This window comes from Centruroides vittatus, unplaced genomic scaffold (assembly GCF_030686945.1).
Source record: "Centruroides vittatus isolate TY-2023 unplaced genomic scaffold, ASM3068694v2 contig_754, whole genome shotgun sequence".
NCBI classification, from domain to species: Eukaryota; Metazoa; Arthropoda; class Arachnida; order Scorpiones; family Buthidae; genus Centruroides; species Centruroides vittatus.
Window position 1 is genome coordinate 1,813,530 of NW_027122490.1, and position 19,671 is coordinate 1,833,200.

The following is a 19,671-nucleotide window of genomic DNA, read 5'->3' on the forward strand; positions in this document are numbered from 1 at the left end:
GGTCATTACTAAGAAAAGTTGCTTTGAAAGTGTGACAAGTAATCATTTCTTTTCTATTTATCAAAATGACAAGCAGTATATCATCAAGAAATTGGATAATCTCGTTATAGAAGCTTAATACTACTATTTGGTGTTATTCTTTTTTCTGATTGATCAAATCTGACACTAACGTTACCTTTAAAAGTACATCATTAAATAGATAGAAAAAATGATGACAGGTAATTTCCTTGGGATATTGTTCAGATCATCAGAGGATAATGTCACTCCCTATATAGATAGGTATTATCTAACAGGAGATATGTTCCCGATATTTATCACTCACTGTCGATCATTGGATAGTATCCAACTTTGGTTATCTGTTATCGCTTGAATAGAAAGTAATTGTTTACTGCCAAAAACTTTTATGAAAGTTTTAACACTGATTTGCTTGAATATAGTTTCGTCTACGTATTATTATACAGATAGCTATCTACATGAAACACTATTCAGCAAAAGCGACGCAAACCACTTTTAAGTTTTAGGCAATAAACAATTTTGTGCGTGACGTTTGTATTGTCTGTACCTGTACATATTTGATATATACGGTCTATTTGTTTAATGTTCATGTATAGATCACTGGCACTGAATTATAAAATTCAGAAATACTTTAATGCAACCAAACAAGTTATAAAGATTAAACCGCAACTGAAATTATGCATGCACTTTTTTGATGAAATTTTGTTTAATGTATTTGTTAAATACGTTCGAATTAATATTTTGTAAATGATAACCATTATAAGTTTGAAAAAATGGCGGAGTGCACCGTTGTTTGATGTTGTTTGTTAACTTATGAAAAGTTTTTAACTGAAAAATGTTTCCATTATTTTTAAGTATAAATTTTCTTTAGACAAACTTTTTTCATTTTCCCCGTAGCTTTGCAGCGGAAGCGGCAGCTGCTGTTAGATTTATTACAGCAATCACGCCTCGGTTTATTCATGGTCCAAATGTTACCACCTGTAGTGTAGTGGGGCAGTAAAATGACCGTTTATTGGCTATCAACAGAAAGGCCAATGCGTTGACCTCATCGACATTAATGAGCAGAGAAATAGCAGCAAAGCTGTGGTTACATTAAGATTACATTTATATACTGTTCCAACGTCGTGCAGTTTCTCATTTAATAATTCGAACTAGAAATTAAATCATTTACAATAAAAGATCACTTATTACTATTTTTTTTTTTGAGAAAATACTTTATATAATGTAAACGAATCGTACAAAACAATACAGTATACACAGATACATCATCATAAAATCAGATGATTAATATGATTTATAAAATATCTCCTTCAAGATAGCACCGCCAGTTAAGTCCACAATTTGTACACACTTTACGTAGGTGTTCCTACTAAACTGGTCCCTCGATGTGTTCTAACTCCTAATGGTTATTCTTCAATCGTTAGATTGATCCGCTCGTTTTTTCGGTTGGAATTGTATTTCTGCATATTGGGTTCTTTCTTGAGAAGACGTTAAAGGTTTTTGCACGTCATTAGATGGTTGCGATAAATCGAGGCTAGCATAAACAAGACTCTCCTTTCGATTCGGAGCTTCTTTATTCTGTTAGATAAAGCACGAGTTACTACACAATGCGATTAGTCAAAGGTAATTTTTGCTAATTTTCTTACTTTTTCGTCCTGAGCTCCTTTCTCCGTTTTTAAGTTTGCATACAAAGCATCGGGAGGGATTGCCCCAGCGTTCGTTGTTCTTCCATTCTTAACGGAGTGACCGAGTTCACTGAAATAAATAAAAATTAAATTAAATTAACTCAAAGTAGTGCTTTAGGGAAATTTCCCCGAAGCTATTCACCAGAGAATCGAAAACCACTCTTTGGAGATTTCAATATAAATAGATAACATATCATTCCCAGAGGTGGAAAAGATTCTTGCGATTTTAACAATAATTAGTTTCTGTAATTTGATATTTCCAAATAAACTGACTTAAAAAAAATGATTATCTTTAATTGATTCGGCGTGATAATGATCCCAAGATACGCGTTTCGACTAGAAAACAGAAAGAAGAGCAAAATTCAAATTACTCGACTTGGTACAAATTTGAGAATAGTAATTTAAATAAAAGTAACATTTCGAGCGTATTGTACTGTCATATAGTCTTTTGAAGTTAATGACTTCATTACAAGTCAATCCTGGACTTCTCATTAAAAGATCACAAAAAGAAATTTCAAAGAACAAAAACAGTCAGCGAATTTTAATGAGAATATGCTAAATTTATAAAATTCTTCGTTAATAATATTTTTAATGGTTGCTTATTTACAGTAACTTAAAAATATTTTAACTGCTTTTAATTCTAACATAGCAAATTCCATTGAAGCAGACAAGAAAAACTGTTTTATGAAACATAAAACTAAAGAAAACTTTTCAATAACTAATAAACAAATTTCTCGTCTTTTCGCATGCTTAATTTTAGTTTATTATATCAAAGTCAGAAAATGTATGGAAGAACTTTCGTTCGATTTTTTAAAATTTCTCTCTCTCTCTCTCTCTTTCTTTTTTTTTTTTTTTTTTTGCTAAGCCGAGAAGGTTGCAGATGGCAGTAAAATTGCATGGTGAATATTTCAATAAATCTCTGGTGCAGATTTTCGTCTTGATGACCGAGATACTGGATCTCGGTACCTCATATCTTAGTATATCAATTCTAACGTGATTGCACACAATTCCGAAAACTTAGAAACGCCTTGGAAATTGCCAAAAAAATTCTCTCTTTTTTTTTACTTTGTTTTATTCGATTTCATTCTGTCGAACGAAACAATATTTCTGTTAGAAAACAAACGTTAAGTTTAACCTCTAGAGAATCAATGCCCGTCAACTTTCTGGAATATATAACAAAATAATATAGAAGATTTCACGTAAGAATGAATTTTATTGGATAAATTTAAATATTAATTAACTTATTTATTGAGTAATGATTAACAAGACATACCTATCACTTTCTGGAGCAAATTCACGATGACCTGTAATAAATTAAAGAAGAATTCTGAAGTATTATATTTAAAAAAGAATAAGAATTTTAAAAGAAAATAATCCGAATAAAAAACACAGTATTTTAATACTACCACTAATTATTGTATTTACTCCCTTTAAATAAAATTAACGAAAATATTTAGCTATTTTTAAATTTTAAACGATTTTTATCGTTAAGAGAAAAATATCTTAATTTTACAAAGGTAAACAGGATAATATTTAACAAGCAACCTTAATTGGTTTAATTGAACCGAATTTAATGACTATTTAGTGGGGAAAAAGGTAGAAACAAAGATACTTTTATAGCAGCAATTACCGAGCTTCTACGACGACAGATTGGTTTTGGTAGAGACTATTAACAATCAATAGTCTGAACGGCTACTGCTACAATATTGTTCTCAATTTTATGGAAAATGGCTGGCCATTATATTGATGTAGATTAAAATTTTCGAAGGAAAACAATCAATTTAAGAACTTAATGACAATTACGTTTTAAAAGTCTAAATATTTTTTCTGTTAAATTACTTGTTGAAAAATCTAATCAAAATTTTGATATATTAATATTTTATATACATATTTTAGTATTAATGCATTAATTTTAATTACAATATTTCGAATTTATTTTTATTGTCTTTATTAAGTACAGTCTTTTAAATCATTTTGACATACATAATTCACAGATCAAGCTTAGTCCTAAAATGTTTTTGTTTTTTTAGAGATGAATTTTGTCAGGTACTATCACAGTTTCAAAACCTTCAAAATCTTAACCAAAAATCTAGAATTTATTTAAATAAACTCTACATTTTAGGATTAATTTTAGTACCCTTTTCCTTTTGAAAAAAAAAAAAATCAAATCAAAATTTACAATTTATATTAGCGTACTGGATTACAACGTGTATCAAAATAAGAAAATGTAAAAACTTGATAATTATATTCGAATGAGCAATAGCATTAAATTAAGGTTTATTAACAGATGTACATGGATCGGGCAGACATCCTGGCGTACAGAAAAAAACTTGATGTGATCGTTCGAAAAATTACAGTCTGTGAATTATATAAAGAGTGCTCAGTGATTTCTGTCCATCTTTATACACAAGAAATTTGGTCCATATATCCCTTTACAGGCTACATACATAGAACGATACATGTTTGAAATGTACACCAGGTGATACTAGCGGTTTTCCTGTTTTCCGACATCACAAACACACGATTAAAGATTTTTATTTTTCGTTCGAAAACCAAATACTAGGATATATATATAACACATTTCAGCATTAATAACCAATTTTTACTAACAATTATATCAAACAGGCTGAACAAAAATTTTATTCAATACCGTGATTTATATATATATATTATGTAGATATAAATATAAATCACACAGAGGTATTTTTTCCATGATCAGAGATAGATTAACTTTTTCTCTCTCTTTTTTTATATCAGGCACCGCATACATAACAATGAAGACATTTGCTTAAATAACAACATTCGTTGTCGGAGAACCACCCAATTTTTTATAGAATGTAGAGAAAAGCAAAACTACAGCATTTATCTATCACAGAAAAGTCCCAGACTGACTTCGACTCGGTTAATTAAAGACAAATGTTAAAATAAAATATCCAAAAGCTTCTAAACCGAACCGAAGTGTCTGCTGGCTGTGGGGAGGAATATAGAAGTGAGTTTTGCGCTGATCACAAAAAACACCATAGCTTTACAAATCTTCATATCGATTTCTTGTGTCCGTGATGCATTGTTTGTGTCCAGTGTCTACGACACTTCTTTTGGCCAGTGCTGGAGTCACTTTTTAACACTGGAGTCATATTCCCTGGTAGGGTTCGTAATGAACACAACACTACCGCTTCGGAGATCTCCATCCTTGGGATTCGACGCCCAAGGAAACACAGTTATAACTTCTCCATGGATGGTTGTTTAGATTCTTCGTCTTGCGGCACAGGAAATCCTGAATGTTTGGTGCCTAACGAGAATATATAAATGATTTGACTGAGAAATACGAAAGAAATTATTATTTCCAATATTCCAAATAAAACTGGAAGAAATCATAAATACAAAATGCCAACTGAAGTGAAAATGACGTGCAATAAAAGAATTTAAAATGCAAAAAAGAGACAATGGATAAAGAAAAAAAAAGTATGTGCAGTAAATTGAAAATTAAACACGAAAACATGATTTGTGAATTGTAATTAACAAAATAATTTATTAAAATAAAAACAACAACATCTGAATGTAGTTTATACTTTTAATGTTTAATTTTATTAAAATTTTATTTTTAAAAGAAAAAGTTAATATCTAGTAATAAATTAGATTCGTTAGTAATGAAGGTTAATAGATTATATATTTCATTACTTTTATCTCTACATATTCGAAATTTTATCTATTTTTTGACATTCGTATGTCTATTGCTTTTGAAATTTAGTACAACCTTGTTATAGTAGCATCGGTTGTTATTGGATACTAGGCTTCGAGGTTTGGGATAGGAAAAAAAATCATGCCGTTTAAAATTGACAAGTTTTCAGAGAAAATTGAAGTCTTGCAGAATGGGTTGGACCAAGCAGATCAATGTAAAACTTCTAGGCAGATGTTTTTACATTAAAGAGGGGAAAAAACTCATTTCTTCCGGTCTGGCCTCTACTCTCTATATATTAGCACCATCTATATTACAGGTCACTGCAGAATTTCAATTAATCTAACGGTACGTTGAAAGCCGATGCCTAAAAAATCTCCACAAAGTAGGCTGATATTTAATCTGTCTTCACATCTTCTGTATTTAAGTAATGAATGTAATAAAAGCGTAACCAATTGTAAGTTATTCATTCGTTTTAATTGAAGCAAAGGCCGAAGAAAAGATTATTTCATTTTATGGAACAATTTTTTATTGAAATTAATAAATGAAATGGTTAATTTTATAATGAAACACTGAATAAATTCGATCTGAGTTGAATCTCCAAATGCGATTCAACACTTCTTGGAATGCGAAGAATTCGGACGACATTACAAGTATGCAGATAGTGTTTCAGCCGTTCCCACTCGAAACATTCAATTGGAGAGGCATCAACCGAAGACCAATTATTTATAATATAAGGAATCGTTCGATAAAAATATCTTTTTTTTTTTAAATGTAAAATTTTACGCTTTTTTAATTTAGAGAAAATACATAAAATTTTATAAATATTTAAAAAATTAAACTTACGATTAAAACACCATTTTTCTGCCCTCAAGAGGTAGATGACTACTACTATTATGATGATAAATAAGGCGATACAGCCTACAACAATGCCTATAACTACAGACAGCGAAACTGGTTCTAAAAATTTAAATAAAATATGTTATAAATAATTTTCATGTTTATCTAGTTATATTTATAAATAATTTATGTAAACTGTAAATATGAGAAAATTTATTTATCAATGTTGTTTCACACAATTGGTTCTTAATGTACTTACAATTAAAGATAGGCAGATTACATTAGTTAAGTTGAAAGGAAATATATATTTATATAAGTCTATGAATGAATAAAATTAATTAATTTAGCATTGATAGAATATTTATTTCGTAGATATAATTTACCTCTAACTTTTAATGCTACAGCATGAGATTCTCGACCCTTTTCATTTTCAATATTTAATGTATATTTTCTTGAATCACTTCCGTCTACCTTCTGTACAATCAACTTTGCTTGATAACAATCTTGTTGTATCTCATCCTTTATTCATAAATAAAAATTTATTTAAGAAATTAATTTAAGATTTTAGTTATTAAAATAAGTTTAAGGGTAATCAAGTCAACAGTTAATGGAATAACTGCATCTTTTCTAGCAAGAAGAAAAAAAATATTTAATGAGTTAATTTAACCATTTTCTAGAAGTTAGTTAACGTAACTTATCGATTGATGTTATTAATGTTCATTCATTCATTTTATAAATTAAAATCTTCATTAAACATCATTTTAAAGATATCCTTTATCATCTTATTAATTTTTTGAAATCGTTAGGTATTTTAATGAAAAGATATAGGCCTAATGGTGATTTTTAAAAGGAGACTAAGAATATGAGATATTTCTCAGGAAAACACATTTATCAGATTCAAATATTAAACGGTACTTACTGGAACTAATGGTTCCGCAATATATTTCTCGTGAGTTTTGCCTGTATCTAACTTCTGACTTCCCCACTCCCAAAAGGTTCTCTGAGGGCTTGGATCAGAACAAAAGAAAATAATGATGAAAGCATCTTCATCTTTCTCTGTGACTACTTTCTCTTGAGTTTTGGCTACGTCTCTCAAAATCTGGGGTGCTCCTGAATATTTAAAATAATATAAATAAATGAAAATCATTGAAGAATAATAAAATGAAGAAGAAAATTTTATACAATTATCTTTAAAAGCAAAAATTTTTTTATTATGGAAGCTTAATTTCATCCTAGTAAATTTTAAAATGTTTTTTAATTTATGCATTTAATGAACAAAGCACTGGCACAATTCTTGTATTTAAGTATTCATAATCTTGAATTATGAAGAAAGATTTTTAATTTTAAAAACTGTTGTATAATACAATTAAAAATCATCATATTAAGCGGTATAAAAACTAATTACATTTTACATAAATTAAGTTCTATTTTGGAAATTAATTAATAATACCGATTATAATTTAACCGATTATATTTGAGAAAATATCAAAAATATTTATTATTGTCAATAAAGTGAACTCTTACTACTATCACATTTCAATCTTATCCAATTTAATAGAAATTAAATAAACATATGAAAAAATAATTGTAACAATTGCATTTAAATTAACTGAATTAATTATTGTTCGAAAAACAACAGCAAATATCTGTAAAAGTTGAAAATTTGTAATCATATTTTCACTTTTTACAGAAATTTTTAAATTTAGAATATGAATAAAAATCTCTCCTAATCAATATTTTTATTTAAGAAAAATTTTACTAGGAACATGTTTAAAAATATTTATTTAAAACTTTTGCAATTATGATAAAATTTCATTACGAAGGAACTAAATGTTCAGACTAATCTAATTTAACATTGGTATGATGCCAAACAAAATTTATAATAAAATGTCGCAAATATAGGCCTATATTATTCTTAAAATTTAAATAGAAGACAATTTTGAAAATTTTATTAAAAATATTTTTTGTTCATAATGTAATAAAACACCATTATGTTCAGTACAATACCAGAAATTCAGAAGAGCATCGATTAACCAAAATCGACTTTAGAGTATTAATTATGTAATAGCTATTGTCAATGATTTTCTGTAGGGCCACTATTGAGCTATCTCGCCATTATTATTATTTATTATGTATTTTGAGTTCAAACTTTCATCAGTACTTTGTAGATTACAATGAAAGACAAGTAGTTGTTTTAAAACATACAAATAATTAGACATTTTTTTTTTTCGTTATTTCTAATTTATTAAATCTCTATGTCTTGTCTTTTTTACAATAGTAAAAAACAATTTTAATTCTTGTACTCTAAGGTATTTATTATTTTTTATTCTTTCCCTACCAAAAGTTTCCCTCCTCCATTATTTCAGATAATTGGCACTCAATTGCATTGCACTTAGGAATATTCAAAACATACTGACAAGGTTTTAATTAATAAAAATAAATGAGAAAATTTCACCATTATTTAGATTATCAAATTACATATTAAAGTTCTCTAGATATTTTAAAGTTGTATTGCTTTAAAATGAACAGATACTTTTGAAGGTAAACACTTCTGAAGTAAAATATCAGATTTTTAAAATCTATATAAACGTATAACATAGTAGAGTCAATTTATTTTCTTTTATTGACAGAAATCAAGAATTTTCAATATCCATTTACCTGTAACGTCCAAGATAACTTCATTCGAGTCAACTTTTTCTTCTAAATTATTAATGATATTCGATGCCACGCACTTATAGATACCTTGATAAGCATAAGTCACGTTGTGTATATATAAAGTTGAATTATGGCCTCTTTCTTGCCACGTCACTGGATCAGAAGAAACTTTCTGAAGCCAAATATACCTATAACAAATTTATTTATTATTATTAATTAATTATAAAATTAATTACAGAATTACTTAATTTGTTAAGTATATAAACAGATGCTTTTTCTCATAAGTGCACTAGGAAGAAAAGCGGCTAATATGCTGATAATTAAAAAATAAAAAAAAAGCTATAAAAGAAAGATGTGAATATAAATTTTTTAAAATAATTCTACACAAGCAAATCATTGTAGATGCATGAATTTTGAAAATTTCATGTCTGAAAATAATTGTATGCATTTGTGGTTGTCATCAAAAATATATCAGGTAGGAAGGAAAAAAGAAAAATAAGATTCTATAGATGCAAGCATATATTTCTAACAGAGAATAAAATGGAAATTTGGCAAGAATTCTGCAACAGCAAGAAAGACGTTATAGGAAACGTGCTGTATATATTTAAGGTAAAAAGATTAAAAAATTGTTACGATAGAGAAAGACAAAATAGTTCATACCGAGGTGGTGGATTTCCTTCGGCGTGACACTCGAGACGTGTAGCGTTGTACAGAGCCACTGTTGTTTCGGGGCCAGGAGTTACTTGCAAAATCTTTGGCTTATCTAAAATCGTCAGAGAAAACACATCAGTGAGACTGAACATTTAGTTAAAAACTTAGCTCTAAGTTAGAGAAACTCCACATGACAAATACTACATTATGGTTGTAGGTAACATTAGAAAAACCTGTTTCGGTAAAATTATACATTTTAGCCAAGTAGCAACGTTATCAACATCGATTACTTCGCACTTTTAAGTTTCGAATTTATTATTTTATTAAACGTTAATGAAAACACTTGTCTGTTAGCATATTTTGAAATAAATATGTATTATACAAATGCTACATTCATACTAAATATCTTATTCTATGAAATAATACGTCAACTTTAATTACCATTTAATTTTACTTTATTTACAGCAAGAACATATTTTAGTATTTCAATCATTGGCTAAGTCATCGATAAATATATAATATTGTAAATAACAAAATTAAATTAAAAATTTTGCAAATGCAAACATTTTTGAATCGATTTAAAAAAAAAAATTCCGGAAACAATTTTTAAACTCTGCTAATTATACGTTTAATTAATCCAACAGAATTGTTAGTCTTTAATACAGTCAAACCTTTATATAGAGTTCTCCCAAATAGCGCTACTCTCACAGAGCGCTTATGAATACAATAGCCGATCTTCCCCATAAATATTAAATAGAAAACCCTTCAGTATCAGTGAATTACTGAATAATGTTATTTGCAATGCAAAAGCATACAAAGTCATGTGATTTGATGATGGCAAAGCTCTCAAACTCATATGTACACTTCATTACTATTCTATGTATAATTTACAATGTTTAAAGTACTTCAATTTATCGTCACACTCTATTTAGCACTAATTTCAGAGGTAAATAAATAGTAGCGCTAAATCGAAGTTTGTTCGGCTGCATTTCGCAAAAGCCCGCCGTTCTACCAGCTAACCTATCCTCGGAACAAGCAAATAGTGTTTTAGTGTACCTAGTTGTAGGTACCATCAGAATCAATTTGCTTAGTACAATGGTCTCTGCAAATAGTATTTGAGAGCTTGTATAAAAATTCGGTTCAGCTCAAAATATGCCAACATTGTTTCATCCTTCAACTTAAAAGATCATTATATATACCAATAACTATTTATTATAAACGAAAAGTTCAGAATAACTGAAAATTAATCACTGTCAGAAATCGATCTTTTTTTGATGCAATCAAACAAAATTAAGTTTGATGCTCCCATTTTTTAAAACGGGGTGCTTTAACTTTACCGCCATCTGGAGAGATTTGTATAAACTAATTAAAAGAAACCGAGCCGATTTTCTTTAATTTATAACTAAAATTACATTTCATGTAAAAGGTAATGGTGCAGATATTTGTTTTTATGAATTATAAACAGTTTTTTAAAAAGTAAACGTTATTAAAAAATCGCAAAATATTAACAAGATAAATATTTAATATATAAAATCTATAAAAAAATTTGTAATAAATAAAAACGAAAATAAAATATACGAATAGAAACTTAATGAAAAGATTGAAGAAAAAGAGAAAAAAAAGCTCACTTTTTCAAATTCTTTGATCTTTCATAATTTGAATTAAATTTTGTTATTGAATAAATGAATAAAATATGACAGAAATTGCTTTGAGGATTTGGTATTTTTAGAAAAGATGAATAGGAAAAAATATATAAAGAAAAGGTTTCTGTAAATGCAAAACACTCATCATCAGTTGATACAGAAATGTCCGAAATAATCCATCTCATGATTTCGACTGACGATATAAATTCAGGAGAACGTATTACTATTTCCTGCAGCTACTTCTTGGTGACAATCTCGGTATTCAGTGTGGAACAACACACACACACTGATATAATCGCAAGGCCATTTTATGGAAAAAATATGCAAAACATATAGTGATCCATTCTCATTAGGTTTTCGTGCATGCAAGCGCTTGCAGGTTCAATTTTTTTTCCTTCTTAAAAACTACTACTATCAATAACGATAAGACACGCGAGAGATTTAAAAGACTGACTTTTATTAAAACACTGACAATGATAAATTCAAGAAAGAAGACAAAGTTACGTTTAGCGGCAACTGAAGAGGACGTGATCAATAATGTATTCTTTTGGACTTCATAGCAACGTCATAAACTTAATGATGGCCATAGAAGAAAAACTCTCCTCATCTTGAACTTAATCATAAATAATAACTGCTTCAGTATTTAAGCTCCCTAACTACACAGAGATAACGATACAGACAGAACGCATTAAAATTGAATGTTCTAATTTGACCAAACAAAGTTTCGAGATGGATTTTTCTTAGCCCGGATCCTTTTCTCTTTCTTCTTCTTTCGGAAACTGTTAAATTTTTATATTTGTATTCAAAAGAACAGGTGAAAATGTTAATTGGCCTCTTGCTGGCTTTTCAGAAAGACGAACAACAAATGCGAGTCATTCTACTGAAATTTATGGGTTATAACCTGAGTATATCCTTCGGTAAGAGAGTCACTAATTACTTTGCGGTCAAATTTTCGTTGTAATGATCTTTAAATAAGAAAATTTAAATCCTTCTCGAGTGATAAGATTTCGAGATTTTCACATTCTCAATAATTTATGTTAGAAAAGTTTCTAGAAAGATTTTAAGTGAGAATTTGTTTGTTCTCGTGAAGAATTTATTTACTTTGGGAAAAGAAATCTCTAAAACTACAATAGAAATAAAATCATGTTAGATATAAAATATAAGAGTAAAAATACAAGAGAAAAAATTTACACTTGACATCGATCTTGACAGTCAATTTCTCGCTTTCTCCAATTTCGTTTTTAGCTGAACAAGTATAGTCTGCTGAATCTGCTCGACTGATAGAATTAAACTCTATTTGATCTTTTATTTCGTAGATTCCTGAATTTCCAGACTTCAACCAAATGATACTTGCTTCAGGATTGGCATCTGCTATGCATTTCAATGATACAGATGAACCTTCCACTATGTCATTTGTGGGTGTGCCTTCTAAACGTATCTCTGGTAAATCTGAAAAGACAAAAATTACTCTCAATTATTTTTCCAACTACTAATGATTTTATAATTAGTCATTAGATATATTTGTTTGACATTTAAAAAAAGTTTAAAAAAGAAATGTGCATTTTTAGAGTTTCAGTTACGTTTTATATAACTTAATGCAATTAACAGGAAACAATTAACTTTATTATTATACGCTTAGTAAAGAGTTTTCTTATCTCTCTATTCCGTCTTATGGCAGCCATTGTTCGAAAAATAATAATTACGGATACCGAGCAACAGCAAGATGGTTTACGGCATTTTAGGCACAAACTATTATTGCCAATTTGCTGAAGTATGTTTATTTTACAAATTCAATTATTCTAAAACATCTCGCTGTAAAAAGGTAATCTCGTTTATCTTTACAAGAACATAAGCAACAGTTTTCCATCGCTGGAGGGAGTGTTAAAACTTTAGTCCGCAGATTCGGCTTTTAGATAACTATATGGATTTTTCATTTTGTTTGGGAGACTGATTTGATATTTCATTCAGCTTTTATGGTCCACTTGAAATTCGGAACAGCGATAATAGCACACTAGAGCGATTTTATCGCAGTGTAAAATCTACCAAAACGACCATATAAGTAGCGACTTTGGCAGCTAGCTGAAGCATTAGAGATGAATGGTTGTCAGAGTCATTTACTTAGTTTTAATAACTTGGTCCGCTGTCTTGACATCTTGATGTATGATTAAATGCAAAGTTATAATATGATATAGTCTATAAATAAGAGTTTTAGTTAAAGTTGTAACTAATACTAAATTCTCAATACGAGGAAAATTTCACTGGGAGAGATTAATAGGAATTTTAAGCTCTCGACACATTTCAAAGTGTGCACCTGTAGTGACCCTTGCTAAATGAAATTCCCTTATGGTTTCAAGTATAAGCACACTATTACAGTTTCGTAGCAGTTCGGGACTCATAAGAGGATCTTCTGACGTCAGAAGGAAGTTAACTTCCGCTATCATTAGTGAGATATTTCCACTCAGTACAGGAAGTTATTTACAGCTTCAACAGAGACATACAATACAACTTCCCTTTGCAAGTCGTAAATACCAAAGAAACCGTGAAATCTCTTCCGTTTGTTGATGTTCAGTAGCGCAAAACAATGTCAGTTTTAATATTTTACAGAAAAATTGTAAATTTTATTTGTGTACATTTATGGCATAATTAAATTGGAATTTAGAAAGCGGGGATAAAAGATAACGCAAGATTTAGTTTTTATTATTACATTTATAGCAAAATTTCAATTTATAGACAAGCTTACTGTCATTCTTAAATTTAATATGGATAAGCTCTTTGGCCATTTATTATTATTGTCTACTAGTGTAATGGAAAGTGAAAAGAGAAAGAGTACATCCGAGAAAATGTGTGGTGGAAAGCTTCATCCAAAATGGAAGATGGTTCGATCCGTCAAGATACCGACAATTCCAGAGTGGTTCTCGGGTCAACCAACGGATCTCTACGTATCAACCTTGTTGAAAACTATCGATATGAAGATAAGAACAGAATCTAAAGTGGAAAAGAATGCTCTACTTTATCGTTTTTTCTTTAAATGAGATAAAAAATAGTTTTAAACTCAATAAATAAAGTGATGTATGTGTTCTCTTATATTTTATTCTTTATCTCAAATAATTACTTATAAAAATTTAAAACTGATATAAAACGAAAAATATTACAAGTGTTTTGTATAAAACCAATTAAATTTAAACTTACATAAAATTTGTAAATTGATTTCGATTTCCTTTGAACCCGATTCGTAGGCAGCGTGAAGAGCTTCACATTTCAATTTATTTTTATTATGTCCTTTATTAAACACATAATCCAAAACACTTGTTGCCTGCCACGTTTTTTCCTTATCGACATCTTTAATACTTGTTTGGTTGGACATAGACGTTATATCTTCATCTTCTATAAACCATTTAAGTAAGGCAGATGGATTTCCTCTTCTGGATACGCAATGCAATCTTTTACTCTCTCCTGCACGAATTTTTAATGAATCTCCTGGATGGATCTGTATAGTATTATCTTCGATGAGGGGAGGTAATGGAGCTTCTAAACATTATAAAAAAAAATCATTCTTTATAATCATTCACTTAATTATTAAAATAATAAATTTATATAAAATAGAATTTAAAGTCTAGGATTCATTTATTAAATTATATTCTCTCTAATAGATTCATGTAAATTAATATTATCAAGTAGCATTAAACGTGACTAATGATGCATTTCGATTCTAAACAGATGTTAGAATGTTCATGACAGGTTATAGGCTACTTATTGCTCAAACATTTCGTATGGAGGGGGCTAGTTCACTGAAATATTTTTAAGATTTATTTTAATTTAAATAATTGATATAAAATTTAAATTTTTTAATTAAGCTAAAAGTTTAATGTTATTTATAAATATAAGTTCTCTTAAGTAAGTAACCGTACAAAAAAAAGAAAAACAAGATACTTAGTGAAGTAATAAAAAGAAAAATTTTTGCTTAGTTATTATCGTTATTAGTTGATGAGCTTTAATATCATTAATATATTATTATTAGTTACAAAAATATTATATTAATGGCAATTTTAATAGAATTTAACAATAAATAGCTTTTTCTTTTTGAAAAAATTTGATACCTTTTAATCTCAAATTCATTTAAAAATAAGTGTAATCTTATGTATATTGTTTAAATGTTTAATTAATCTTTTTAAAAAGTTTAGATATGGATTACTTTCCAGCAGACTGTAAATAATGAATATTTAATCTTACAAAGTAAAAAAAGAAAGAAAATTATTTTTTTACGTGTTTTTTCTTGTGTGTGACCCAGATAATATAGTCTAAAATTTATTTTTATGCCTACAAACTCAATACCTTTATAAATGTTTAATAATTCAAATAAAATGATCAAGAGAAAAATTTTCTATTAGTAAATAAACAACTCAGTTTGACAATTTGCACGCAAAGATCTCATCAAGTCAATGGCATCACGTTATACTAATCTTGCATTTTAAACATTTAAAAATTTAAAAAAATACATATTCATTTTTTATAAAGTTATAAAAATGCATATAACTTGATAGAAATTCTTTTACTGGATGTTAAAAATATTAATGTTAAAATTATATTTCGAATATAACATATTGTTACCAATTTAATATCGGAACTCTCCACGTTCAATAATGATAAAGTTGTATTTTCGGAAAGTAAATAAAAAGAAAATATTACAAAAGATATAAATCTATATTGAAAAGATTAATTTTAAATCTTTAACATCAAAAATAATAAATTTATCCCATATAACGGCAGTTAACAATGAAATTTCAATTTATAAAATTTGATATATTTCCTTTTATAGTGCCTTCGTGTAGCGCTCAAGAAAATTTATAGTAGATCTCGGTATTCGTTTTAGATTATATTCTAAAGCAACATGAAGTATTTGAAACGAGAATCAGATTTAATTGAACCATTCTTCACGTCAGCTCCATTAAAATATTTCACTCAACACTACTCTTACCTCTCACTGTTAATCTAACTTCACCGGACGTCAGAGTGGGATCATGTAGAGATCCTTGGGTCACCTGGCACTGCCACATTCCGTCGTCGTCTTCGAGTTTACTGTTAAGAACATCAATACTGCAATCTCCATCAGCTGGCTCTCTTTGAAACCTGTATTTCTCGTTAATTCTGCCAACTACTACTCCATCTTTCAACCAGGCACATTCACCTCCTCTGTTCCTCACTGTGCAGATCAAACGCGATGTTTCACCAGGATTCACTTCTACGTCGCTAGGCATTCTAATAAATTCCTGTACTGCCAAAATTCCTGTAATAATACAAGTAATGACAAATATTATAACCAGTTATTTAAGCCATTTAAGTAAAAACTAAATTCATTTTAGTTTAGATTTTTTAATATTTACAACCTTAAAAAATTAGCCAAGAAATTTTTTGTTTATCTTCAAATTAAATTCTTTTAAAGATTAAATTCTATTTGCTGAATATAAAAGAAAAACTTAAATGTAATCATTTAAATGAATACAAAAAATGATCACGATGCTTGTATGCTTTTTTCTGTCTAATTGTTTTATAATTAGAACGTAATGCAGTTAACATTTTCATTTAGCAAATAAAGTTGCTCGCGAGTCATACATTGTTATTCTTCATTATTTGGAGTTAGATTCATTTTGTAGATTAATAAGACACTAACAATAGACGAGAAAAACTAAGTAAACAGACAAACAAAAATTGACAATAAACTGCTAACTTGGTTGTTGACATTTCGGCTTAATTTTGCGTTCGTTTCTTAATTGAAACATACAATAAAACATTTAAGACCTTTTAATTTTGAAAAAAAATTAAACACTTCATTTTATATATTTATTTTTATTAAACAAATTTTAAAGAATATCTACACTGAATTCATGATTTAAAAGTTCAAAATAAAATTATTAATATGTTTGGAGATTAATAAAATGATTTAATTTGCAACCGTCCAATTCTAATTCATACTGCTCAATGTTACATTCTGTACATTTTTATACATGGTGGGTCAAAAGTCACTTTATCGTAGAAAGAGCTCGCCTTTGTGAAGAGGAAAACGGGGGCATTTAAAAGATGTTATTTTTCATGTTTAGGCCAAAACAATCTCTAAGATGTATACATTATAATGTTAAAAAGAAACTTATAATAATTAAAAATAAAAAAGTTATTTCATTTTTAAATGGTAAAGTGACTTTTGTCTCACCAAAATTATCAAAACACTAAAACTTAATTATAATTTTTGTTTCATTATTTTATGAAATGAAAGGAGAATTTAATTCTCTTCCATTCCATAAAATTATAATTCAAAATTCTGTCATAGAAACTTAACATTACTTATTCCAAAATGTTAAAATATCTAATTTTTCATTATCCCCAACTGATACAGTTGGAGATCATGTACTTTTCCATCACATTAATTTCTGCCAATCGCAGTCGCTGCAGGAAGATACCTACTAACACCTCAGATCGATTTAAGACGATACCGGTTGGATATTAGCGGAAAAGAGAATATTCCCACAAAATTGCTGCTCCAACTAGGTCATTATATGCGTGCCAATTATTGTTTTTAAGACTTAATAATTGAATTTCCTCATTGCTTAACTTATTAATTGCAAATCTCTCAATTTCGTAGTTAGAATAATAATAATGACAATTTTAAAAGAATAGATTGAATAACTGTAATTCTTATACATTTTTAAGATAAAAATGTATATCATCTTAAAAATGTATATCATATGTTTATTTTATAAACTGCTTTCTTGAAGCAATTTATCATCTATATAATCTAATGTGATGTTGAAAATGCAAGAAAGAGGAGAGTGAGAAATAAGGAAATAATCATAAAAAGAAAGACATCTAGAAGATGGAGAAAGTTTGGAAACGCTGATACTACCAGTTTTTGATATACTTCACTATATTGCTGCCTAATATTGATCCTTCGTATAGTCATTGATCAAACTGATTCCACTACCTTCCATTAGATATGATCCAAGTGCCAATATCGGAAACTATCGACAATGGATTTCAAAACTAAATAGAATACGGTGAAAGTTGTCTTATACAAAAACATCAACAACTTGCTGTAAATTAATTTATTCAATAAAACAATACGTAAACATAGAATTTGTATTCTGGTAGAGTACCTTGAAACCGATTAAGACTACTTAAAACTAATGATTAAAGACACGAGAGAAATAAAAGATATACCGAAACTCGTTTTAACGCTACGGTGTCATTAGATATTAAAATACGAGTCGATTTATATTAAAGATAAAATCACAGCTGCATATTAACAAGAGAATTCAAATGATACTGTTTATCGATATGTGAAACTTCTAGGATAAGTCGAGATAATTGCAAAATGACATCAGGTTGTTCGAATTGGTGAAGGGAGTGACGTAATTTTCCAACTGGCTGCCATTAATAGATAGCCTCCAGTCACTCGGTGATAAGGATCCAATACAAACTTTAAATTACGGTATGGATCTAATTAAAGGGCTGTTTCACTTCCGATTGGGTGAATTATACAGATAGAACAAATGATTCAAAATAAATTTGACTGAGAATTATTTACAAATTTTCTTTTAATATCAGAGAAAATCTGAATACTTTACGAGAGTGTAGTACTGATACTACCAGTTTTGTTACTACAGATACTACCAGTACTGTTATCGTTCTCAACCGCTTAATTACTAAAAAATTTGCATTTGGTACAATTATATTGTAAATTTTAGAAAATTTTTCGACTTTCTCCCTTATAAATTAATTAATATAATTACTTTAGCTGATTTATTTGAAGCTTTCAAAAACACTTTAAAATTCTTATCGGCGGTTGAAAAAATTTGACAACTAAATTTTATCATTTCTACAAATTTACCATTATATATATATATATATATATAAATTATTGATAAATATTTAAATAAAAATATATTTACATCATCGAATTTACGCAATTTTATTCAAAGAGAGAACATTTAAGTAAAATTCAATATGTATTAAATAGTTTTCTTATTATCTTAATTGAATTTTTCGCTTTTCGTTTGATCAAATCTGATTATTGGAACGAATGTGTCGAATTTATTTAATCTATCAATAAATTTAATATCCAATCAAGATTAACAAGGAATATATTAAACCAACAGGAATCAAATTCAAAGTTAATTAGCATTCATCTGAACAGACAGTAATTGTCTGGATTAAAATTATTAATAATTCGAATTTGGTCCAGGATAAATCTACTCTTTATTCTACATATTAGTAATAACAACGTGAAATATTTTTATAATTAAAGATAATTAATTTCCTATTAATTATTTTTATTTTGAATTCATTTAAAAATACACAAATTAATTTTTTACTCTTATATTTTAAAGCATTTCGAAACGAGATTCAAAAATTTTAGTGTTTTTTTATCCAAAACTGAAATTAAAATATGAAGTTTTTAAAGTTTTATTAAATTTAATCTCTCTAAACTTTTAAACCGTTACTATTTTATATTATT

General features: G+C 28.2%; 1 protein-coding gene across 2 annotated transcripts in view; it reads right to left on the minus strand.

The window, feature by feature from the left end:
• Nucleotides 1-1,160: 1,160 nt before the first annotated feature.
• The window catches only part of LOC136981414 (irregular chiasm C-roughest protein-like), a 101,634-nt gene continuing 83,123 nt past the window's right edge, over nucleotides 1,161-19,671 (minus strand). The window contains exons 2-12 of one of the 2 annotated variants that reach the window (XM_067277732.1): nucleotides 16,141-16,449; nucleotides 14,355-14,693; nucleotides 12,357-12,614; nucleotides 9,532-9,634; nucleotides 8,875-9,059; nucleotides 7,136-7,326; nucleotides 6,600-6,735; nucleotides 6,223-6,336; nucleotides 2,974-3,004; nucleotides 1,662-1,770; nucleotides 1,161-1,593 (exon numbers count right to left, since the gene is read on the minus strand). In XM_067277732.1, coding sequence (XP_067133833.1) covers nucleotides 1,429-1,593; nucleotides 1,662-1,770; nucleotides 2,974-3,004; nucleotides 6,223-6,336; nucleotides 6,600-6,735; nucleotides 7,136-7,326; nucleotides 8,875-9,059; nucleotides 9,532-9,634; nucleotides 12,357-12,614; nucleotides 14,355-14,693; nucleotides 16,141-16,449 — 1,940 coding nt within the window. In that variant the 3' untranslated portion in view covers nucleotides 1,161-1,428. Of the gene's footprint in view, nucleotides 1,594-1,661; nucleotides 1,771-2,973; nucleotides 3,005-3,942; nucleotides 4,990-6,222; nucleotides 6,337-6,599; nucleotides 6,736-7,135; nucleotides 7,327-8,874; nucleotides 9,060-9,531; nucleotides 9,635-12,356; nucleotides 12,615-14,354; nucleotides 14,694-16,140; nucleotides 16,450-19,671 lie in introns of those variants that run through there. The other variant, XM_067277733.1, reaches the window with a different exon arrangement.